Source organism: Salvia miltiorrhiza, chromosome 4 (genome assembly GCF_028751815.1).
Source record: "Salvia miltiorrhiza cultivar Shanhuang (shh) chromosome 4, IMPLAD_Smil_shh, whole genome shotgun sequence".
Lineage (NCBI taxonomy): Eukaryota > Viridiplantae > Streptophyta > Magnoliopsida > Lamiales > Lamiaceae > Salvia > Salvia miltiorrhiza.
Genome location: NC_080390.1, coordinates 35,634,031 through 35,660,054, shown reverse-complemented (window position 1 = coordinate 35,660,054; position 26,024 = coordinate 35,634,031). Strand labels below are relative to the sequence as shown.

The following is a 26,024-nucleotide window of genomic DNA, read 5'->3' as shown; positions in this document are numbered from 1 at the left end:
CAACATCAACATTCAGAAAGTTCGTACACGAGATCGGCATGCGTCGACTCAAAGATTTTCAATGATCTCAAGTTCAAGAGAAACAATTGTATTCTTTGTCCTTCGACTAGGTTTTGTCTCATTGGGTTTTCCTAGCAAGATTTTAATGTGACAAAATTTTTGTTTTAGGGATTGGTCAATTAAGGGGAAGTGTTGTAAATATATATTCTAGATATATCTTATGTGTGTTGACCAAAAAATCTCCTTAAAACCCTAGCTTCCTACTTGTATAAATAGAGGCATTTGACCCTCATATTGAATACACTTCTTTCGTATTCTCTTCTCTATTCTCTCTAGTTTATAACAGATGAGACTATATATATATATAGCAAAGTTATTAATTTACGTAATTGGCTTAAGTCGGGACCGAAGAAAATTATTATTTTCGAAGAGTTATTAATTTATCAAGTACTAATATAAAGAGGTTCTATTGTAGCTATTCTTAAATATAAAAATCCAAATTAAACAACTAGCAAAAATTACATTTCACATGATAAAATAATTTAAGTATAAATACGATAAAATAATGATCAAATCCTTAATTCCGTATATAAGTAACATCTTAAAAACATAGAAAATGAGTGTTATTAAATCACTTCGAATTCTTAGATGGAATATATGTGATTTTCTATTTTTTATTTGTTAGAACCGGGTACACGATCGAGATATTACAAAATATTTATTTTGAGAAATTACGACTCAAAATAATTGAAAATATTACAAAGTAAATAATTTGAGAAATTACAACTCAAATAATTTGATACAACTGAAATGCACTGTATAAATAAATTATACGTATAAACAAAGTCGAGTCGAGATGAATCTCTTCCCGCAAGAAGATTATCGCCCCGGTAGTGCTCTTCGGTTTGGCGTATCTTCCCCAAAGGTAAAACGACTTCGTCTCGTCGGATGTAGCACCACAATCCGGCGAGCTCCGGCGAACTGAATAGGATCAAGAACTGAGCTCAAGTGTTGTGCAGAGGGTGTGTGTGTAGAATTGGCAGAATGCAGTATTTCTTGGTGTGTTTCTGCAAGCTCTCCAGAGGCCTATTTATAGGCATGTGGTAAGTATGAATTCAAGAACTTGAATTCTACTCCGACGGCTGGAAGCCGTAAATGTTGAAGATGATGGCCGGTGGGCGCAGTCATTGAAGAAACTAAGCTGCAAAAATGAAGTTGCCATGCAGAAGTCGTACTGGCGTGCTTCTGCTACCTGCTTCTGCTGCTGCTGCTGACAACTGTTGCTGCTGGGCTTGGGAATAAAAAACAATCATTGGGCCAAGAATAATTCTGTTGGGCCAATAAATAAAAAGCCCAGTGGAGTTGGTCCAAAAAATAGTTTGGGCCCCAAACACCACCCCAAAGCACCAATTGCCAAGATCCAAGTCCTTGGCCGCGGCCCGTACCCGACCCGCCCGTCCGGCGGCGACGTCGTCGTCCGATCGATCGTCGTCGGCGGCGGCGCGCGTGTGTGTGTGCGCGCGAGGCTAGTACTTAGATCAAGCCCACTAGCAAGCCCACAAGTCAATTTATCAACTCCATGTGCTTTGCTATTCTTATACATGAAAAACATCTCTATGTTTTCCAATGTGGGATAACATAACAAATGTTATTTTCCCTCTTCAACATCCAAACTTTGACATACAATATCTCACTCATCGGAAATCGGTTTTGAGACTTCAAGTATATCACGTTGATCTACTCGAGATGTAGATTAACATACAATCATTATTTTAATTAAATAATAAATATTTAATTAAATAATAATTTTCAGATATGGCATAAAACCATATTTCCAACAATCCCCCACATGAGTGAGAAATCAGTATGCGAAAGTATACAAACACTTAGCTCAGTCCTCTTAAGATACAACATTGCATTTGGAAAGGTAGCTTGTGGCTTTGAACCTGCCATAGTCAATATTATCGAGTATACCGGCGGCCTAGTGGATTGTGTTCCTTGAACTAGTCCTCCTCGGTGTATACTGAGTCAACAATATTGACACAATATTGCTTCAATCCTTATTCGTTCTCACGTTTGTGTCCATTACAGGCCTTGGAACACCTCTTTGGATTCATAAGTGTTTCAATCGAAGCGGCCCCACTTCACACTTACATAGGTGACTCTTAACTCAAGTATCCTGCTATACTTGTCCTCTTCGAGGAGTTCTAGAGTCATTAAAAGTCAAAGACTTAACCTCACCACGTGCAAGTTTCCGAACACTCACTGTTCTACAAGGAATAGGCAATTCGAGTGTTCAACACACGGATTTTCATAGCTTAGTTGTCCCATTGAACCAAGTTCTTGGGATCCTCCAGTCATCATGGTTGGGTTGCCACTATGATTATCCTTAATTTGTGGACTTCAAACCCATTCCCCCTAACAGTTTATACATCTGATCTCGATGGATACTTTTTGTCAAAGGATCCGCTATGTTATCAATTGATCTTATATAATCAATTGAGATAACTCCACTAGTGATCAAATGTCTCACGGTATTATGACGTCGACGAATATGTCTCGACTTACCGTTATACAAATGGTTTTGTGCTCGTCCGATAGCAGCTTGACTATCACAATGAATTATTACGGACGACACAGGTTTCGACCAACATGGAATATCCTCGAGGAAATTTTTAAGCCACTCGGCTTCTTCACCAGCTTTATCCAAAGCTATGAATTCTGATTCCATGGTCGATCTAGCAATACATGTTTGCTTCTTGGATTTCCAAGACACAGCACCACCCCCCACAGTGAATACATAACCGCTCGTTGAAAACGAGTCTTTGGCATCAGATATCCAATTTGCATCACAGTACCCTTCAAGTACAGAGGGTTCCCTAGTATAATGAATCGCATAGTTTTGAGTATATTTCAAATATCTCAAAACCCTTTCAAGAGCTTTCCAATGTTCATTACTAGGGTTAGCTGTAAAGCTGCCCAACTTGTTGACCGAGCATGCTATATCGGGACGAGTGCAATTTGTTAGATACAACAAGCTCCCAATAATCTTCGCATATTCTATCGCGTCAACAGGTACTCCCTTGTGTACACTCAAATGCACACTAGGTTCCCATGGTGTCTTAGCTATTGGCTTGTCAAAAGCGTTGAATTTCTTTAACACTTTCTCAACGTAGTGAGATTGTGTTATAGTAATACCATCAGGTCTTCTTAGAATTTTAATTCCAAGGATAACATCAGCTAAGCCTATATCTTTCATGCTAAAATTTTTACTTAGCATGCCTTTGGTTTCTTGAATCACTCGGGAATTACTTCCCATGATGAGCATGTCATCTACATAAAGACAAACAATAACATATCCGCTATTAGAATTCTTAATGTAGACACATTTATCGCACTCATTGATTCTGAATCCATTTGACAACATTACACTGTCAAATTTTAAATGCCATTGAAGCGGTGCTTGCTTCAACCCATATAAAGACCTTTGAAGTTTGCATACTTTGTGCTCTTGCCCAGGTACTACAAACCCTTCAGGTTGCTTCATATATATTTCATCTTCCAACTCGCCATACAAGAACGCAGTTTTCACATCCATTTGGTAAATCTCGAGATTGTGCAAGGCAGCAATAGCGAGAAGCATCCGAATAGATGTTAGTCTGGTCACAGGTGAATAGGTATCGAAGAAATCGTACCCTTCTTTCTGCCTGAAACCTTGAACGACAAGTCGGGCTTTGTACTTATCTATAGTACCATCAGATTTGTACTTCTTCTTTAGGATCCATTTGCATCCTAAAGCTTTACTTCCAGGTGGTAGATCCACTAACACCCAAGTATGATTCTGCATAATGGAATCAATCTCAATATCGATGGCTTCTTTCCAGAGAGCTGCATCTGAGCCAGACATAGCTTCTTTAATCGTCACCGGTTCGCCATCTAGCATCAAGACAACATAATCCGGTCCATAGACATTAGCTTTTCTAACTCGTTCCCCACGTCTCGGTTCTACATCCATAGGTTTAGACCTTGGTCTTTTCCTATTAGGTGGTACATGATTAGAACCCGTGTCATCATCTACTTGAGTAGAATTACTAGCTACTTCCATAGGTTTAGAACCTGTAGCATCACCATCAACTCCATCATTAGAGGTCGATGTACCTTTATCCTTGTTAGGATAGATATTTTCAAAGAATATAGCATTCCTTGATTCTATCGTTGTCCCAACATGTATATCAGGTATCTCCGATCTGTGCACTATAAAACGATAGGCACTGCTATTAAGTGCATGACCAATGAAGATACAATCCACCGTTTTAGGTCCTATTGTAACTTGCTTTGGTAAAGGCACTTCTACCTTGGCTAAACACCCCCACACTTTGAGGTATTTATACGAAGGTTTCCTTCCTTTCCATAGCTCATAGGGAGTTACATCTTTCCCTTTGAGTGGAATCTTGTTCAAGATATAGTTGGCCGTTAAGACAGCTTCCCCCCACATGTTCTGGGGTAATCCTGAACTAATCAACAAGGCATTCATCATCTCCTTAAGAGTTCGATTCTTGCGTTCAGCAACGCCGTTAGATTGTGGTGAATAAGGAGCCGTCGTTTGATGGATTATACCACTTTCGTTGCATAATTCAGCAAACGGAGCTACATATTCTCCACCTCTATCACTTCGAACCATCTTAATTCGACATCCAAGTTGATTCTCGGCTTCATTTTTGAAGTTTCTAAAAGCTTCAATAGCCTCATCTTTACTTTTCAATAAGTAAAGGTAACAATACTTTGTGCAATCGTCTATAAAGGTGATAAAGTACTTCTTGCCACCTCTAGTTTGCACGAACTTTAAATCACAAACATCGGTGTGAATAAGTTCCAATGGTTGAGTGCTCCTTTTTACCGATTTAAACGGTAACTTAGCCATTTTGGCTTCAACACAAACTTCACATTTTTCTTGTGAGTTGTATTCATCAACTTTTAGTAAATTCATTTTTACTAATCTCTTTATAGCATTTAGATTAACATGTCCAAGTCTACAATGCCATAAATCAGAACACTCAATCAAGTAAGCAGAAGAAGTTGATGCATCTTTATTGATTTTAGCCTTGGCAGGCTTACAAGCTCTTACACCAAGTTTGAAAAGTCCTTCGGAGGCATAGCCTTTCCCTAGGAACTTTCCCCACTTGCGTATTACAACATAGTCAGATTTGAAAAACAATTCAAAATCCTTATTCGTAAGCCTAAAGCCCGAAATTAAATTCTTTCGGACAGTTGGAACGTGTAATACGTCTTTTAATGTGATCTCCACGCCCGACGTGAGTTGAAGAATCACATCTCCCATGCCAAGGACTTGGGATGTCCGTTCGCTAGCCTCCATTATCGTTTTGTTTTCCACTTCTTTGTAGTTGTGGAACAACTCACGATTTATGCATATATGGACGGTAGCGCCGGTGTCCACGAACCAAGCGTTCGGGTTGTCCACATGATTCACCTCGGAGATCATGGCAGCAAAGTCATCGTGGTTCCAATCGTCGAAGTCCTTCTCGACGTTGTTCATGTTGCCATTTGCTTTCTTCCGCTTTGGCTTGCGGCAATCCTTAGCCATGTGACCTTTTTTGTCACAATTATAACATACACCATCAAACTTTGATGGTTGACTACCGCTTTGCTTCCCTTTACCCTTATTATTAGGGTTAGGGCGACCACGTTTGTTGGAGGGACCGCTTTTCTCGGCGAGATTGGCCTTTGCCTCCATCGGACCTTTTCCCTTTTGATCACGACTTCTCACGTGATCCTCCATTTGAAGCTTGGATAACAATATCGGCACGGACATCTCCGAGCGCTCATGCTTCAAAAGGTTTTGAAATTTCCTCCAACTAGGAGGTAATTTCTCTATGATGATTGCAACGAGCAATGCATCCGCCAAGGGCATCCCTTCGGCTTGAACCTCATGTGAAAGATTTTGGAACTCTTCCACTTGGTCCATCAATGGTCGGGAGTCAACCATTTTATATTCCAACCATTTGGCAACGACATACTTGGTAGTATTCGCCTTGTCCACTTGATACTTTAGATCAAGGGCCTCCCACAATTGTTTCGCGGTTTTATGAACCTTGAAAACACGGTAGAGCCGTTCGTCCAGAGACATGAGAACGGTGTTACGGCACAAGTAGTCGCCGCGACACCAGTTCAAATATCCGGCACGAATTTCTTGGCTTGTCTCTCCTTCCCCTTCACTCGGGGTTGGAGGTTTATCCTCCATTAAAAATCCGGCAAACCCCACGGTTGTGAGGTAGAATAGCATCTTCTCTTGCCAATATTTGAAGTTCTTGCCTGAGAACGTTGATGGTTTCTCGGCAAGACCAATAGTTCTAGATGTTGTCGATGAAGCCCCCGTTGATGCAAACGAGGAAAATATTGACGACGTGGTTGAACCGATGGTTGCAGAGGTGGTGGAGCCATCCATAATGACGTCGGTGTGAGCCATTTCTCGAACGTGTATCAACGGCAGAGAAATAATCTTCTTGCGATTGTTAGAACCGGGTACACGATCGAGATATTACAAAATATTTATTTTGAGAAATTACGACTCAAAATAATTGAAAATATTACAAAGTAAATAATTTGAGAAATTACAACTCAAATAATTTGATACAACTGAAATACACTGTATAAATAAATTATACGTATAAACAAAGTCGAGTCGAGATGAATCTCTTCCCGCAAGAAGATTATCGCCCCGGTAGTGCTCTTCGGTTTGGCGTATCTTCCCCAAAGGTAAAACGACTTCGTCTCGTCGGATGTAGCACCACAATCCGGCGAGCTCCGGCGAACTGAATAGGATCAAGAACTGAGCTCAAGTGTTGTGCAGAGGGTGTGTGTGTAGAATTGGCAGAATGCAGTATTTCTTGGTGTGTTTCTGCAAGCTCTCCAGAGGCCTATTTATAGGCATGTGGTAAGTATGAATTCAAGAACTTGAATTCTACTCCGACGGCTGGAAGCCGTAAATGTTGAAGATGATGGCCGGTGGGCGCAGTCATTGAAGAAACTAAGCTGCAAAAATGAAGTTGCCATGCAGAAGTCGTACTGGCGTGCTTCTGCTACCTGCTTCTGCTGCTGCTGCTGACAACTGTTGCTGCTGGGCTTGGGAATAAAAAACAATCATTGGGCCAAGAATAATTCTGTTGGGCCAATAAATAAAAAGCCCAGTGGAGTTGGTCCAAAAAATAGTTTGGGCCCCAAACACCAATTGCCAAGATCCAAGTCCTTGGCCGCGGCCCGTACCCGACCCGCCCGTCCGGCGGCGACGTCGTCGTCCGATCGATCGTCGTCGGCGGCGGCGTGCGTGTGTGTGTGCGCGCGAGGCTAGTACTTAGATCAAGCCCACTAGCAAGCCCACAAGTCAATTTATCAACTCCATGTGCTTTGCTATTCTTATACATGAAAAACATCTCTATGTTTTCCAATGTGGGATAACATAACAAATGTTATTTTCCCTCTTCAACATCCAAACTTTGACATACAATATCTCACTCATCGGAAATCGGTTTTGAGACTTCAAGTATATCACGTTGATCTACTCGAGATGTAGATTAACATACAATCATTATTTTAATTAAATAATAAATATTTAATTAAATAATAATTTTCAGATATGGCATAAAACTATATTTCCAACATTATTTCCATTTAAGCATCAATACAACATCGTTTAATTCGATGCTTTACGTGGAAAAAAAAAAATACTCTTTTATCTTTCGCAGAGGAGCTAATTGATTTCTACTAGCCATGATTTTTTAATCGACAAAAAGTATTTTAATCAGTCAATGTTAAAGGTGTTTTATAGATGTTCATTCTTCACGCAAATTTTATTAAAATTCAAGCTTTTTTTTTTGTTTCCATTCTCTTAAAATTTTATTAAAATTTAACAAATTTTTTATAGAAATAAGTAATTTTATATAGTTTCTTTTATATATGCACCATCAATTATTGTTATTTTTAGTATTCACCCTCTATATATTACACCATCCATGTGTTCACGTTTTATCCACGTCACAGGCCGTTTGCTACCGCACCGATCACTAAATATGCTACAACAAAATCTTTCTTTGCTTGTTTCTTTCTCCAATATTTCTAATTTGTAATGACAAAATCGTTTTAATTTTATCAATCGCTCAAACTTCATCGTTTATTTCACTACTCTTTTTAATTACATACATGGGATTCTTATGAAAATAAATTTTCTTTTGTTATCAGAAAATTAATTTAGTCCATATGATTGATGAATGCTTACGATATAGTATTTCAAATGCACTACAATATAACGCATTGTTAACAAAGGAAATATTCGTCATTAAATAAAATAAATATGTCATTAAAAAAATTACAACAGAATTAATGATCGAAACCGGCATCAAGTTCTACTAGATCATCCACTTATTTAACAAACGCAATATATTTGTCGTTAAATTAACGACGTTCCAACAATGCAATATATTTATCACTAGGACTATTGAAGTGTCCCACATTGGATTGGAGATGGTGGCATGAACCATTTTATATGGTGAGGCAACCCTCTCCCTTACAAGGCCTTTTAAGGGAGGAATGAGCTCAATATCCATTTCTAACATGGTATCAGAGCCAACCCAATCCAATGATGGCCCCCCCCAATATCGTTGTCAACAGATGGCGTTTGGGATAGTCCACGCTGCGCGTGCGGGGGGTGTATTGAAGTGTCCCACATTGGATTGTAGATAGTGGCATGAGCCACTTTATATGGTGAGGCAACGACGGTAAATGAACAGAGCTACTCGCGAGCTATTCGTGATTAGACTCGAAAGAAGCTCGTTTGGAGCTCGATTCGATAGTAAACGAGCCGAGTTCGAGCCTGATAGTACTCGGCTCGTTGAGCTCGCAAACATGTTCGGATTCGATTGTTCACGAACATGTTTACAAGCATGTTCATAAACTTTCAGTTGAGCCTTCAATCGAGTTAGTGCATGAGCCTTAAACGAGTCGAATTCGAGCTCGAACATCATATATATGAACATCTAACAAGCCGAGCTCGAGCTCAAATTCGAATTCGACATTATCGAGCATCACCCAAGCCGAGCACGAATCGAGCTCGAGCCGATAATATTTAAACAAGCCGAGCTCAAGCATGCTAGTATTCGCTCGTTTACATCCCTATTAATCATCACTAAACATTAATGATGACTTCAGTTCCATCGTAAATTCGGGGGTTTTGTTGACCGCAGATTACCATCAATAATTCATTGTTAATTTTTTTCCGAGGGACACGTCATCCCATTAGAGCTCCTCTGCCACCGATTATCTTATACCACCACCAGATCTAGATCTCCGCTGCCGCCCGATATCCTCCCCCGCCACTAGATCTATATCTTCGCCGCCATCCGATCGGCCCCGCCCCCCCACCAGCCTTCGCCGCCCCGAACACTTAGCTCCCTATCTACGTGAAGCTGGCGCCACCAGCTTGATTTCCTTCCCCGCGCGCCACCAGCCTCCGCCGTCCCAATGTTTAGCTCCCCGTCTATGTTAAGAGAGAAAGAGGGAAAATCTAGATCTAGGATAGTGCAATTGTGTTAAATTCGTACAATTATGTGATACAATAGGTAAGGAAAATTATAATTAACGACACATTTAATGAGTTTTTAAAATTAAATATAAAATTAATTAAATTTAATGACTACTCAACGACTGAAATTTAAATTATTAAAAAAACATGATTGTAAACTAATGATGGATTTAGTATGAATTATTTTAAGATTAAAAATAAATAAATTAAATATAACGCCTACTCAACGATGAAAATTGAAATTATTCAGAAAATGATACTCCATATATCCTTGAAAATTGTGATAATATTAGCATATCGGTACGTTCTTGAAAACTGTAGTCTTCCGTTATTTGAAAATGATCCAGCAAGCTTATACTAATAAAAAACCTTATCCCCATTTACTAATTACGAAAGACGTGGGACTTGATCTTCACTCAAAACATAACTACCACACTTTTCTTAAAACTTATGTCATCTTCATTGTATCATTTTTTTTTTTGAGACCTCCATTGTACCACAATTTTAGGGACAAAGGAAGTAATATGATTTTTTGAAAAAACTAAACATAAATAAAGTAAACCTAAAGACTACTCAACAATGAAAATTTAAACTATTTAAAAATTAATAGTAATAAATAATATATTAATGACGTAGTTACGAAAAATTATATTAAAACTAAAAAAAATTAAATATAACAATTACTCAACGACATTTATTTAAATAATTTTAAAAAAATTCCCCTCGTTCACAAAACATCTTCTTAATTTTCTATTTTCGTCTGTCTACAAAACATCTTTCTAGTTTATTTTTGGAAATAACCCTACTTACTATTACTCTTATAATGTTCACATATTTACACACAATTTCATTAATGGACTCACTATTTTAAGAAATAACTAATTTATGAGACTCCTTCTCCCCTTACTAAATATACATTTAGTTTTCTTAAAATTTGTGTCCACTCCATTTAAAAAGATGTTCCGTAGACAAAGAGAGCATAGTATACTTCCTCCATTCAATAAGAGTGTGCATTATTGTTGGTGACAGAAGTTTTAATAAATATTAGTTGAATGTATTATGAGTCAAATAAGGACATCACTACAATAAACTGGGCGATTACCGATGGAATTTTCCGTCGGCAATTAAGATCACCGACGGAATACTGATGCCGACCACGTGTCACCGTGAAAGTGGTCATTGAAACCAATACCGATGCAATTCGATGGCCGTCGCCGACGGCTACGACGACGGAATGGCCGTTGGCGACCACATGACGACGTCGACGTCGTCTTCAAGATGGAGAGAGTAATATATAATAAATCAATGACACGTTTATGATGATTTTAAAATAAAATAATAAATGTAAAGTTAAAAAAATATAATTAACGTCGCATTGATGAATTTAAAAAAATTAAAATAATAATACTAAATATCTAAAATAAGGAGTTGGTGTTGATGATCCGTCGTTAAGACTGAAAAGTGAACAACGAATTCCTATTCGTCCTTAATTGCTGTAGCGAATCTTACTCATTCTTGTAGAGTGGAATAATGCTTTTTTAGGCATACAAATTATATTTAATCTATCATGTTATATTTTTTTATAGGAAAAATTGTTATAAAATACATAAAGTTGGACGAATTCTAATTTTGCAAACAATCTTTGGAATTTGAAATAAAATACATCAAGTTTTAATTTTTCTAATTCTTTTACCAATTTAAAATTCCCCTGAATTTAAAACTTTGTAATTTAATATGAAAATAAATTTTCCATTACAATCAAACATTAATGCACAAGAAAATAAAAATAAAATTTGAATTTTCTTCACAACCTTCAAAATATGAAATAAAATATAGTATTAAATTTTAAATTGTCACAATTTATTTTCATTTTCTTGTGAATTAATGTTTGATTGTGAAGGAAAACTTTATTTTCATATTGAATTGTTGAACTGTGAAGTTCATTAAATACATTATATATACAAGTTATGAGCTTCTTGTGTTAGATTGGAGCAACAACCTTTTTTTTTTTTTTTTTTTTTAGTTTTAGGGGGAATTTTAAATCAGGGAAAAAATCAGAAAAATTAAAATTTAGTATATTTTATTTTAAATTTTAAAGGTTGTGTGCAAAATCAGAATTCGTCCAAACTTTATGTAATTTGCGGCAATTTACCCTTTTTTATATACATATGGTAATATTTCTTTTGTTATATATTACAATAATAAATTTAGTACATAAGAGTAATGTTGTGTTCACAGTTATTTAAAAACAAAGTCATATTGTCATGTCATTCTGCAGTTGCGGATATTGTCCCTCCCCTAACTTGAGAATTTGGCCACAACGTAAAAAGTTGATGCCTAGATGCATCAATTTTCTTGTGACGAAAACGCTATATATAGTTATAGCCCCATTGCGTCTATGCATATTTATCAGCATAATCCCACAAAACTGTGCTGTGTGTGAAAGTCAGGGATGGACTTTTCTTGTTACAGAAAGAAATATTTTGGTAGTAATTTTTGGAAAATGACTAAGTTGTTCATCTCTTGTTGCTACCGCGACCTTCTCTTCAATACCAACGCATTATTCACATATATTCTCTACTTTGTCTGTCTCTCCTGCGTTGGTTTCGGAATCCTCAAGGCCTTGAAGCCCAGAACCAACCAGTTGGCGCCTCGAAACATCGACTTGTTCTACACTTCTGTTTCAGCCGCCACTGTGTCGAGCATGTCAGCGGTGGAAATGGAGGTTTTCTCCAACTCTCAGCTTATGTCCATGACGTTCTTGATGTTTGCTGGGGGTGAGATCTTCGTCTCCATGCTCATACTCCGCTTGAACGCGCTCAAGATGGCCAGAACGTCTCGTGTCGAGGGCAAAACAGAGCCTCCTGTAAGTGACTCTCCTTCAACAACGAGGTATCAAACCAGCAGCGGCTTTGATCAGATCGAACTGAATGTTGTTAAAGTGCGCGATGAAATGGGATCAAGCCCGTCTCATCAATCTCTTAACGATGAGTCCGTTCTGAAGCATGATTCGATCAAATTCTTGAGTTTTGTGGCGTTGGGCTATCTTCTCGTGGTGCAGGTTTTCGGGATCGCATCCGTTTTGATCTATCTAACCCTTGTTACCGGAGCAGAGAATGTGCTGCGAAACAAGGGGATCAAGACTTTCACCTTTGCTCTTTTCACTGTGGTCTCAACTTTTTCTAGCTGTGGTTTTGTACCAACGAATGAGAACATGATCGTTTTCAGGAAGAATTCAGGGCTTCTTTTGATTCTCATCCCTCAAATCTTACTTGGGAACACGTTGTTTCCCTCAGCTCTCAGAGTTGTGTTGTGGATTGTTGGGACAAAAAATATGAGGCCTGAGCCAAAATATTTGCTCGAAAGCAACGCAAGCCACATAGGATACATGCATTTGCTTTCTAGCCTGCAATCTCTGCTCCTTGCAGCTACAGTGTTTGGATTTCTTCTCATTGGTTTTGTACTCTTCTCCTCTATGGAATGGAACACACCGGGCTTAGAAGGGCTGAATACTTATCAGAAAGTAGTTTGCATCCTTTTTCTATGCACCAACGCTAGGCATTCTGGTGAGAGTATTGTTGATCTCTCCACAATCGCTCCCGCCATATTGGTGTTTTTCGTAATCATGATGTTAGTCTCTCCCTCTCTCTCTTATATATCTATATACAATTATACATATGCATAGTCCCCTTGGGATGGCCTAGTGGTTGGGGTGGTTGCCTGTTCTCCAAGAGGTCACAGGTTTGAGTACTCTCGGCCTTTGTCAAAACGTGTGGTCTATATTTGGGCCTAGTTGCATTAATCTTAGAATTGGTCATGTTTAAAACTTACATTGAATCAACTAGTATGCGCAAAATATGATTGATAATATTGCCCATGATTGTTCTTTAATATAAAAATAATAGTAGTATTATGTTTTACTTTAAATGATTTGGAAAATTCGGGTGTATTTTTTTTATTTTTTTTAATTATAAACTCCATTATTGCTCCATGATATCTCCGTTTCGAAAACAGAAACTTCCACAAGATTATGATTCCAAATTCTCACAGCTATTCTTTATTCTAATCATGAGCAATTTACAAAAGTGGAGTTATTCTTTAATTTATCATGTCCCCAATGGTAATAAGGCGAATAAGTGGATATTCTCTATGTCAGAATCATATCATTTTTACTATGTTAAGTTTGTACCTAATGTGATTCAATATTCTTATCAATGTCTGCCACAACATCTTGAGAAAAATTACAACTTTCAGATTCAATAACCTAACTTCAAATTATTCACTGTTTGATTTAAACTAAAATCGAACCATGCGTAAAGGATCTTAAGGCACAACTCGTGGATTACCTATTTTACTCCTATTATGTATTTTATTTTATAATTATTTTATATATTATATATTTATAAGAATATATTAATTCATTAAATATTACACTAAATCTATGTGATAATATTGGTAAAATATACAGGTACCTCCCTCCATATACTTCATTTCTACCTGTGGCCAAGGATGAACAAATCCCATCAAAGTGTGAAGCAAAAGAGAAAAAGAGAAATACAGTTAACCAAAACTTCGTATTTTCGCAGCTTTCTTATCTTGCAATCTTTATCATTCTGATTTGCATCACAGAGAGGAAAAGTCTAAAAGAGGATCCTCTCAATTTCAGTGTGCTGAATATCACATTCGAAGTGATAAGGTAACAAAATTAATGTTTATTTATTTTATTGTTGATTTCGTATGTATATCTTTGCACATAACAGAATTGCTTGGATCATATTATTAAACATTTATTTGGCTCATGATTTTTGGTGCTACACGTGCACATCGATTTGATATAATATAGATAACCATTAATATATAAGAATCTCAAATAGTTTTGCACAAATAGTTTTGCAGCTACACCTATGGATGTAATCGAACCGAGCCGAACCGAATAGTGGTGTGTTCAAGTTTGGTTTGTTAATTATCGAATCGAATCCCGAACTTTACTTACCGAATACTTTGAGGCTCACGAGCCTATATGAACTTTCCAAATTTATATTTATATTTAAAATATTGATTATTTTATTTTAAAAATAAATTATTTTATTTAAAATAATAAATATATTAATTACTCCCTCCGATTTTTATTAAGTGTCCCCAGCCGTCAAAATACACATACCAATAAAATAAGATATTTTACAGTTGTAACCTTAGTAATTGTCATAATAAATGCATTTATACAACTAATTATTACATTCATACAAGTATTAAATAAGGATAAAATAGGAAAAGTGTCATAAATATACTCTCAAATTTTGAAATGGGACACTTATTGAGAAACAAAAAAATGAGCTAAATGGGACACTTATAAAAAATCGGAGGGAGTATTTTCTTATAACAAATAAAATTAATTAGAGATTTAATACAATTATTATTAATTTTAGTGGATAAATATAAGTTATGTCTACTAATAATTTATATTTTTCAAGCTGAATCACTTGACGAACATGTTCACGAGTTAACGAGCCGAATACTACTAAGCTCAAGTTTGGTTTGTTTATTTTACGAGCTTCTCTAAACGAACTTGAACGAGCTCCGAATAGTTCGCGAGCGGCTTGGTTTGTTTACAGCCCTAGCCTGCACCTTCCATTTCAGTCCTTTCAGAGTTGTTCAAAATCTTGTAGAGTAATAGTTTGTTTTTCGAAAAGATTCAGAAACAGAGAACTGACTGATACTTTATTTGAAAAACACAAGTTACTAAATGTTTTTGTTGTTCAGATATATTCTCGAAACTGGAAATTAAGGACGAAGATAAAATTCTATTCCCATTTCCACAGATTCTTTGAACCACCTCTTATCTGTTGCTATTAAATTTTATGATTCAGATTCTTTGAACCACCTCTTATCTGTTGCTATTAAATTTTAAGAATCATATATCGCCACGTCTAAACAAATTCCATCTTTCCATATTTATTCTGTTTTTAAATGCAAACTCCGTCCCACAAATGTTACTAAAGGTCGACAAGCATCAGGATGATGTGTGCGGGTGTTGTTCTCTTAGGCTGTCTGCTACGTGATTGTAAATTTATTATGAGAAAATAAGGAATAAATAAAATTTCATCATTTAAATCTTTCATTTCTTTTCTCAGATTTCTACTTGACCCTTACTAATTCCTCATTTTCACTACAAAGGAGGAGGGATAATATTATCCCTCCATTTTTGATGTGATAATATTATACCTTCTTTATATTGAAAAGGAGGAATTAGTAAGGGTCAAGTAGGAAATGAAGAAAAAGAAAAGAAGAATTTAAAGGGTGAAATTTTGATGATAAATTTAGTTGTAGAATGGTTATTGCGCTAAAGGTTCGAGATCATCGTGACTTAGTGGTTTTTTAAATTTGACTGTTAGTTTATATAAGAAAAAGAAACAAGCATGGGCGATCACAATTTTCGAGTTCTCTTTTTTTCTAATATTAAAAAAGTTATTTCAAGTTGTTTGTAGACATATCATTGATTTTTTTATGCAAGAAAAACATTGGCGATCACAATTCAAGAGATGTTTCATTGGTTTTTAAACATTTCAAAATTAATTATTTCAAATTGTTTGTAAGCATATCATTTATTTTTATACTTATTTCCTAATTTAAGTGAACAACGAAGATAATTATAGACTATATAGTCTATATGTAATATTTTTAAGCTCTCTTCTCTTGAGCACGAGAGTTCTCTTCCGCCACCGAGTCAGCGTATGCCTCTCCTTTTGGACTTACTTGGGCACAAATTTTAAATAAAATCCAAAAATTTTGTATAGGGGGTCCCAAGGTTCAATCTTTTAAGTATGAGAGTCATAACTCATGACGTATAATTTTTTTGTTTGCTTCTATACGAGTGTTGCATCTTCACAATGATAGATATATCACCCATTTTTATTATATTTGTTTTGGGGATTTCTTTTTATCACGACGACGATCCAACTCTATCCTAGATTTGAGGCTTGCACATGTGATCGTATTTAATTTCCCTAACCTTCATTAACTAACTAGTAGTAGTTCTTCATGTCCATATTCAAAAAATTGTGTATCTAATTTATGGTAACAATTAATTGCAGCGCCTACGGCAATGTTGGATTCACAACTGGTTATAGCTGTGATCGTCAGCTAAGAGCAGATCCAAATTGTGTGAACAAATGGTATGGATTATCCGGAAAGTGGAGTGATGAGGGTAAAATAATCCTCATAATAGTAATGTTTTTCGGTAGACTGAAACAGTTCAACATGAAGGGAGGGGGAGCGTGGATGCTATCATAATCACTGGCGGATGCACAAAATTTCCAACTCGAATTTCATACATATGTATGTATAGTAGTCTTAGATAGGAGTATTTGCTAGTGTGTGATGGTTGTGTACAATTAATATCGCTACGACTTTTTCTTTTTTAATTTGGAATGGTGTCCCACGGCCACGGCCACCATATATACATATAGTATACCATAAATCTTGAAGCTTGCAGACGTGTTATGTAAAATATTTTACGAGTTATAAATAATCATGTCTTATCTAAACGTTTGATAGTAATATTGATTAATAAGAACGTCCGCATTAAGCGAGATGCCCGCTCTTATATCACTGTTTCACTGAAAAATTTAATATCTCTTCCCCTCTAATATTATTTATTTAAGTATTATTTATTTAAATTTTATTTATCACTTTTTATCTCAATTTATATATCAAACACACCCTTATTATATAGGGTTCAAGATTCGTTCCAAAAATACTTTACCCGATCAAAAAAAAAAAAGTAAGAGATGAAAAATGTGGAGGTTTGGATTGATAGTGGTAGGACCAGAGACTACCTCGGGAATATTATTGCAGCTGTGAGCCAACAAAAATGATCCCTTCTTGGGGAACTACATGCGATCATAGGGTTTTGTGTGAAGAATTACGTAGGGCATGTGGATGTGGTTGTGTATTATTGATTCGCTTTTGGTTATTCATGTGTTGAGTTTTATATATAGGTTGCGTTTTTTTTTTTTTTTAATTTATCTTAAAAAAAAAGAAAATAAATAAAATTTCACCCTGTAATTTTTTTTCTTCTTTTTTCTCATTTTCTATGAAATGAATTTTGACATTTACTCATTCCTCATTTTCACTATAAAGGAAGGATAATATTATCTCTTAATTTTTGATGTGATAATATTATCCCTCTTTTGTAGTGAAAATGAAGAATGAGTAATGGTCAAATTCTATTTTGTAGAAAATGAGGGAAAATGAAAGAATTTTGTAGAAAATGAGGGAAAATGAAAGAATGATTTAAAGGGTGAAATTTTGTTGATCCCTCATTTTCCCATGATAAATTTACAACCAAAGAGGATGCACCCATAAAAGATCAGACTCTCTTAGTGACTATTTAGAAAAGTATTTGAACATGCTAGAAATATATTGTTCTTAATTTCTATCACACGCGCAGGGAAGCTAGCTAATAAGGCGGAGCATGAGTTAGCAAGGCTTACTTTTACTTTTAATGGAGTAATATGATTTGGAAGTCTAATTTTCTATTTTGGTACTTCTAGATATTGTTCATTTAGATTTTAATACTCCCTCCATCCCATAAAAAAGTATCACATTTTCTATTTTCGTCTGTCCTAGAAGAAAGTATCACTTTCATTTTGGGATATGGCTTCACTTTTTCTTTTTAACCACAACCACACACACTCATTTTGACATAATCCCACAATTATAACCACTCATTTCCACTCGACACATATACCAACAATTTCTTAAAACATGTGTAATTCCATATGTGATACTCTCTTACGGGACAGAGGGAGTATATGATTATCATTTCCTCTGGAAAAAAAAAGGGAATAAATTGTACTTTATTTCTAAGTTAGTCAACTATTTTTATTTTATTTTTGAATTAACCATAGTTTGTGTCCTCAACTTTTAATATATTTAAAAAATGTTCATACTTATGTTTTCATATTACAAATTTTCAATTTTAATTTTTTTTATATGTAGTGACCCGCTCTTTTATATATTTTAAATCTAGTAATGAGTGTTTATTTTTGTTCATCAGTGAATGAAAACGGTTTTTATCCTAATATGAATTCAGCTTATGATCCTGAATTTATATTGTTAAAGCAGTAAATGATATTATTTCAGAGTTATAACTGACTTAGCAAAGTCACGTTATTTATTTAAGCAAGATGAAATTAGATTTTATCTTTATTCAAGTCGTGATTTATTTCTGACTCGTGAGTTAATTAAATCTGCGGATTTAATTTAAATATTAGAACAACAAACGAATTAAATCTACGGATTTAATTTAGATTCATTTTATAATTTATCGATTTAAGCGAGAAATCACATGTCGAAATACGAGATTTATTTAAATAAACAGTATCAAGCATATACGAGCACACGATCCATCTTACAGTTACAGAATCACCGAGACAGAGAAAATACATCAATAATTCTCCTCTACATTTTTTTTTCCTTTCTTTTTCTTCTCTTTTTCTTTCCATTAATTTTGTTCCCCACTCCATTTTACCACTAAATCTACTTTTTGACTTTCACCACCATTTTCCCCACCACTTTCACCACCAACTCAATTATGCAACAACACATATTGTTCCAGCCATCAAGTCTTTTCTTCCCTCACCAAAACGTGTAGAAGAAGTTGAGAAAGGGAGAGAGAGTTTCCTCCAACTCCAAATTGTAACTTGAAGAGGTATATACTAAGCTTCTTTATTTTGAATTCAGTTGCATATCATCCAAACGGTTCCCAAAAATTCTCAAATTAATTGTGTATCATCTTTCATACATTGTCTATATTTTGGTAAAATTTCAGAATATTTAGAGCTCGCATGATTTATTTATGAATTTGTAAACATCACTGCCCATCTGGAATACATTTTTGGTAAACAATCTTTGGGAGATCATAAGTAAAGTTTCAATCGGTGAAAACCTTTGAAACTTGAATATGTCACTCTAGACTCCCGTATCTTTCTTTTGACATCGGCCTCACCATTTTTGAGTAAGGGAAACAACCGGTATAAATTCTTGAAATCTAGTTCTTATTCCATGTACCATCCAGTAGATTTTACAAACCTACGACTTTGAGGTGGAAAAGGCCGACTTAAATATTTGATTCTCAAGCCTATCTTTCTACTGAATATTCACTGACATGTTGGGAACTTACTTGTTCAGTTTTAGAATTTTTGGTGAAGCTTAAAGTGGTTTTTCCGATTTATGTTCTGAATCTGCCAAACTTGAACTCTTTTTGTGCACTGAACTTTAGATAGTCATATCTTCTAAACCATGAAGGTTCTTAGAGTAAATCCAACTGGAGAGTGTTATGATCTCTCCCTAGTTTCCAGATTGACCTTTGGGGTTCCCAGTGGAGTTTTGTAAAGGGAGATATGAATTTTTAAAGAAAGCCCACTGACTTGGTTGTAATCTGGAAATATGAAATTTACAGATTTTTGCTTGTTAAATACCCATCTTTGAGAGGGCATATCTTGCTCGTTTGAATTGTTTTTCATTCGATTCAAATTGGAGAATGATCCTTGAAATGTCTAGTTTCCAGAATGTCTTTTGGAGCCTCATTTGGAGATCCGAGGTAGATTTGGTGTCTGTTGTAAAACAACCCCTTAAGAGCTCAAGTTGTTGAATTATTTTCTATGTATCAAAGTTTATTTTAAAGGATGTTTCGTGAAAGATTTAGTATATGTGCGTAACAAGTTTGGGACTATTTATTTTAAATGAGGTCCGTTCTTTATTTAAATTAGGATGGACTTTTAATGAATATTTTTGGGATTAAACTATTATTTCTTGATTTATATAAATTATTTTTAAGGACTTATAAATATGAATTTCGTAGGCCTACTGACCTACTGTGATCGACGGTTTGTCGATGTCTAACAGCTTTGAAAATTTTATAGAAAGTCCCTACATGAGTCTTGAGTACCCTGGTAAAATTTCAAGCCATTCCAACTTCGTATGATACTTCTTTAAAATGCAAAACCTAAACTGCACATTACTACTGAGAATTTCAGAGAACAGAGAAAAGAGTCATTTATTTCAGTAGCTTCCTGGGTGATCTAGCTTTCCAAATTTTTATGGTATTAACCTTATTGTGTTATTTAGATATCCACCAAAGTTGAGCCCAGTTTGACAACGTTTACTATTTTTCAAAAATACAAGTTTTCGATTGTTCAAAACTGCCGAACATGGTAGATCGTGGTAAAAACGTCATATCTCTCAAACCACTTGGAGTTTTCGACTCTATTTTTTTTTTATATGAAACTAGACTCGAAGATCTTTCTTTCGGTATGAGTCTCGAGTCCAGGAGATGTCGGAGTCAGAACAGATTAAATTTTGAAGTTGAGTCAGTATAAAAGCAGAGCATGTTTTGATGATGTTTGATTGTGATTCTTATGTGCCTTATGTTGAGCCTTTTTATTTTATTTTATTTTTTTTTAATTTTATAACATTACTTGTTCTTATTTATTAAGCCCGATTAATTATGAGATTATAAAGCGAATAAGTTGAAGTATTTATTTTCTATTGACTACGAGGAACGGGGTTTATTTAATTGACGGATTATAACACCCGATGAGAACGGATTGATTATGATAATCTATCCGACCTCATGTGACGAGCCTTATTTAAATTATTTTATTTCGACAATTAGGATTTATAATAGAATTTCCCAGATTATTATCTCAGAATAATAATTATCGGAATATGAGTCATGCATAGTTAAATTACGCATTCTCATTAATTGAGGATTTTATTCGAGCAGTATCTTATTTATATTCTCGTAATAAAGGTCAAACACGAGATTAATAATCAGTCAAGGAGCTACTGTACCACAGAAAATTTCTATCAAGTGGGCATTACTTTCATATATATCAAATGAGTTTAAATGTTACGTTCAAGCAAGTTATTTCATGATAAAATCTTTGAGTTAAAGTTATTTCAAGTATTGTCTTGCCATAAAATGTTTAAATTTTAGTATGATATCTATCTGCTTTGGCTTTGCCAATGATGCAATCGAATTCGGGTCCTGAGCAGTTGATAGCTATCCTGCCAGGGCTAGTGTACACCAGTGACCGTGAGTCATCTAGCGGGTTGGCCGGTCAAGTGACCGTGAGAGGTGGCCACCTCTCCGGCACAAAGTTCCAGATATGATAGATTACAAGAGAACTTAGTCTGCAGACGAACTTTAAGAATCACAAATGAATTTAGTAAGCTTGGGCCTTTTAGCGAAAAACTCCCTTGCTGTACTGTTTATGATGGCATGACAATTTACAGTTTTGAAGCATGTATTTTTATAATTAGGCATACGTGTCCACTGAGTACTTTTGTACTCAAGCCCTGCATATATTTCTAAATGTGCAGGTTGAGCAGCTGCCGATGGTGATGAAGTGACGAGCGGGATTCTTTTGTCTTATTATGTATTAATGAACTCTAGGGTTACATGTCTTCATACATGTAATCAGAACCTTATTCCGCTGCGTACTCAGAAGTTTTATGTTATTTTGGATAAGTCGGAGTTATCCGAACTTGTTAGTTATTTGAGTCTATACGACAAAAACTCTGTTATATTATAGATATCCATGTTGTTAACAATGATGAAATACGATCCTTTCTTGTTTGATTATTCCCCTTTCTACCCCGCTTCTAATCTCCCTCCATTAGCCACGATTTCCCGGCTTAATTATCCTTAATTAGGACTCGGTCGTGACAGAGTGGTATCAGAGCAGTTCATTTGCTCTGAACCCTAGAGTTAGCCCATTTTTCTAGTATGATCACTAGTATATATGAGTCAGTCAGCCAAAGCTCATCACTTCATCACATCGTCATGCTCAGCAAGAAAGAAGGTGGTAATGATTTTAAAACATTGAGAAGTTCACGTTTTATATGAATGTACTGATGCTTACATTCAAGTTTTATGCTTTATTGATTGATTAGATATCTCAATGAACTTAGATGCGTTAAGAATGCATGATCACTGTTACGAGAAGAACAATAGAAGCTAGAAACTCAGTTATATTTCACTATAGCCATGGTGAAGAGCTAAGAAAGAAAAAGAGAATCCCATGAAAGCAGTGCAAGCGGAGTGCCACGCACGAATCACTGAAGCAGGCATAGTTCTTCATTCAGGTTGTTCACGAGTGACAGAACACCGAATCGACTATTGCCTTATTTGATGATAGATCACGTGAGTCATTGCTCGTAGCGACGAGTGTGACTTATGTAATCAGCTAGCTATCGCATAATGAGCTAAGACTCATTACTAACTCTCGATTATCACCAGTTATGGCATGAAGAGAACCTTCATGATTTATGTTTGAACTTCAGAGTCGGACTCATATGCAGTTATAACACTTTGTGTATGATGTTATAGCATCGCGATTAGAACTGCCAGCTTACAGTTTCAGATATTCAGAACCTTTATGATTACAATTACCTATTATATTACACGTGAGCATGATTTAGAATCCCTATTGATTACGATCACCTGCTACAAATCGAAAGGAGGATAGGTGCCATGGGTAACTAGAAGTTACCAACCATTATGATTGATCATAAAAGTTTACGCAAGTGTGTAAGACGAGAGAAGTTCTCGAAGATGGTTTAGAGTTTAATAATAGCTAGAAGCGCCGACAGTGGATCAATGCTGAAACAAAAGAATTAAGATTCTAATGAGACCCTAAGGATATACTCAAGATAAATATATATACCTTAACCTATCGAGGACATCGCCTCAGTTAGAACGTCTTGGATTATGCATTTAGTCTAGTAGCCGCAATGAGAGCATTGACTAAGGTCATTTTATGACTTAGCATTACACATGGGGACACATACCTTATAAAGGTACTCAGATGAGCAAAAGCTATTTCCTTATTGAATGCGTGATGATTCAGAAGGTCTTTTGCAATAACACGGAAGAGTGCTTCAAATTATATGGTTGCATTTCAAGCGCTATGTGAAGGAACACTAAGTACTAGAAGTACTACATTAAGATCATATAGAGGAACATTATTGAGTAAGGTCGAGCCTACCTTATTTCGCCTATAGAAAATGTTTAAGGATTGCATTAAACTAGGAGGCAGACTCCAAGTTTGAGAAGCTCTAGAATATTCTCAAGGACATGTTCAAGATATTAAGAAGAAAGTGGTGATTTTAGACCAAATATACCTTTTGCAGCCAAGGAACAAGAATTGCCAAGTTCGGAAAAGTATTTCCGAATGACTGAGAAGTAGTTGTGTCGGACCTGGCCAGTCCACATGGCCAAAATCTCAGTAGTCGTCATATATGGGTCTTTAAACCTATATATTTTAAACCTTCATCTGAAAAGCCAAACGGGTTCAGACTATTAGGTCATTTCGTTTCGACCTTTCAGTCAATTCATTTCTACCCTATGGTTATTCATTTTCAATTGTTTGGCAAATTATTGAAACACTTTGCCTAATTGCCATTTGTTATTTGAATCATTGCGATCTACTAGTTGTTGGTAGATTTTCTGTGACCCAAGGACAAACAGATACTTATCTGATTAAATCAGTCAAACACATATGCTTCAACCCAAGGGTCAAGCACGTAATGCATACAGACAATCTCTTGTGCATTTAGTAGGACCTTATTTGTGTATTTCAAAAACGATGATCATTTCGATGCTTTTGTATGCCCCTATGTTGGCTTAGTTATTTTGACTAGTATTAGTACGGAAACGCTGGTTAATAGGGCATTTTGGAACTGAGATCTTTCATGATGAATTTGCAAGATAGCCAGTTCATCATGTATAATGCTTGGATAGATCACCAGATTTAGATTCAAATGTTGATGAAATAGTCCTCATTGATACTAATTTCCCATGTCTATGTAGCGACCCTATCAGTCTTTCGCGGCAAGTCGAACCGCTATGTTTTATTTATATGTTCGCTTAAGTTTTAGCAGGAGCAGAACTCGATGAGTTAAGGAGTAACTATAGAAACGATAGCATGTCCTTATTGCATTTTAATGCGCTGATAACTTGTGTTTTTACTCATTAGAATGCCACCAAGACGAGGGCGTCCGAGAGGAGGGGGAAGGATTCCCCGTAATGATGAGAGAGGCCCAGAAGCAGGGCCAGAACCTGAATTAGTTCAACCACCTGTTCAGCCAGAACGGCGGATTGAGGAATTATTCTTGCGACAGAACCCACCTACCTTCAACGGGACAGGAGACCCGGCAGAAGCTGAGACTTGGGTTCGCGCTATTGAACGCATTTTCAACTTCCTGCGTTGCACCGACCAAGAACGCCTGACTTGTATGTCCTTTCAGTTGACTGGGTCAGCTGATTTCTGGTGGGAAGCAAGGATGAAAACGATGACAGCAGAGCAGTTAGAAAACCTGACTTGGGAACAATTCAAAGCCGGTATATATGACAAGTATATACCCAAGAGCTACCGCAAGAAAAAGGAGGCTGAATTTTACAATCTGAAACAAGGAAAGATGTCGGTAACTCAATACGACAGGATGTTCTGCGATATGTCTAGATATGCGCCGGAACAAGTTGACACAGATGAGAAGATGGCTGAAAAGTTTTGTGCCGGTCTGAGGCACGAGATTAGGATGGCTTTGGCAAGCCACGGAGGATTGTCTTACACTGAGTCGCTCAGCCGAGCGTTAGACATTGAGGCAGCCATGCCAGGAGAAAGACTTGCAATTATACCTGCGCCAGCACCTCCACATGATCAAAATCATAATCAGAATTTCAAAGGAAAGAGGAGATGGGACAACAGTAACCCGAACCAAGGCGAGAAGAGGCCATGGCAGGGACGGGTCTTCCAGTCACAAGGTTATGGAAGCCAGGGCGCACCAAAACAGATGGGAAATAACCAACAAAGAGCCCCACATTGTCCCAAATGTAACAAAAGTCATATGGGAATTTGTAAGGCCGGCAGTGATAGTTGCTATATCTGCAACCAGAAGGGGCACTATGCAAATCGGTGCCCGAATAAGCAACATGGAACGAGTTTAAGGCCAAACCCACCTATCCAGGCTCCGCATCTGCGAGCAATCCAAGCTCTGCCCCAACCATACCCAAGGCAGCAACCACAGTATCAGCAGCCACAGCAGCACCAACAGCTACAGTACCAACCACAACCTCAACAACCGTATCAGCAACAGGCCCGCCAACAACAGCAGCGACAACAGAAACAACATGAAAAGCCTCGTCATGCTAGAGTCTATGCTATGAGGCAGAAACAGCCCGAGAACAACCAGGGAAACCTGGCAGGTATGGGCATGCTACTCAATACTCCTGTTGTACTTCTATTTGATACGGGCGCATCGCATACTTTCATTTCAAGTACATGTGTTGACACATTAAAATTTAAAATGGAAAGAGCTGACCAGAAGTTAAGTATATCATCACCTATAGGAGGGATGACGACAG

General features: G+C 36.5%; 1 protein-coding gene and 1 long non-coding RNA gene across 2 annotated transcripts; both read left to right on the top strand.

The window, feature by feature from the left end:
* The first annotated feature begins 11,822 nt into the window (after positions 1 to 11,822).
* LOC131021350 (probable cation transporter HKT1;4) lies at positions 11,823 to 17,136 on the top strand. Its single transcript, XM_057950511.1, has 3 exons — positions 11,823 to 13,222; positions 14,061 to 14,288; positions 16,684 to 17,136. Exons 1-3 carry the CDS (start codon positions 12,045 to 12,047, stop codon positions 16,880 to 16,882), a joined length of 1,605 nt encoding a protein of 534 aa, XP_057806494.1. The 5' UTR covers positions 11,823 to 12,044; the 3' UTR covers positions 16,883 to 17,136.
* Positions 17,137 to 18,787: 1,651 nt separating this feature from the next.
* Positions 18,788 to 22,241, top strand: LOC131021349 (uncharacterized). Its single transcript, XR_009100923.1, has 2 exons — positions 18,788 to 19,304; positions 21,980 to 22,241. It is a non-coding gene; the product is annotated as an uncharacterized LOC131021349 (long non-coding RNA).
* The last annotated feature ends 3,783 nt before the right edge of the window (positions 22,242 to 26,024 follow it).

What these genes read in the sequence shown, in the direction of transcription:
- LOC131021350 (XM_057950511.1), top strand. Translation starts at nt 12,045, where the DNA reads ATGGACTTTTCTTGTTACAGAAAGAAATATTTTGGTAGTAATTTTTGG. An exon ending in GTGTTTTTCGTAATCATGAT is followed by an intron (nt 13,223 to 14,060) that starts GTTAGTCTCTCC and finishes TAAAATATACAG; the next exon opens with GTACCTCCCTCCATATACTT. An exon ending in ATCACATTCGAAGTGATAAG is followed by an intron (nt 14,289 to 16,683) that starts GTAACAAAATTA and finishes AATTAATTGCAG; the next exon opens with CGCCTACGGCAATGTTGGAT.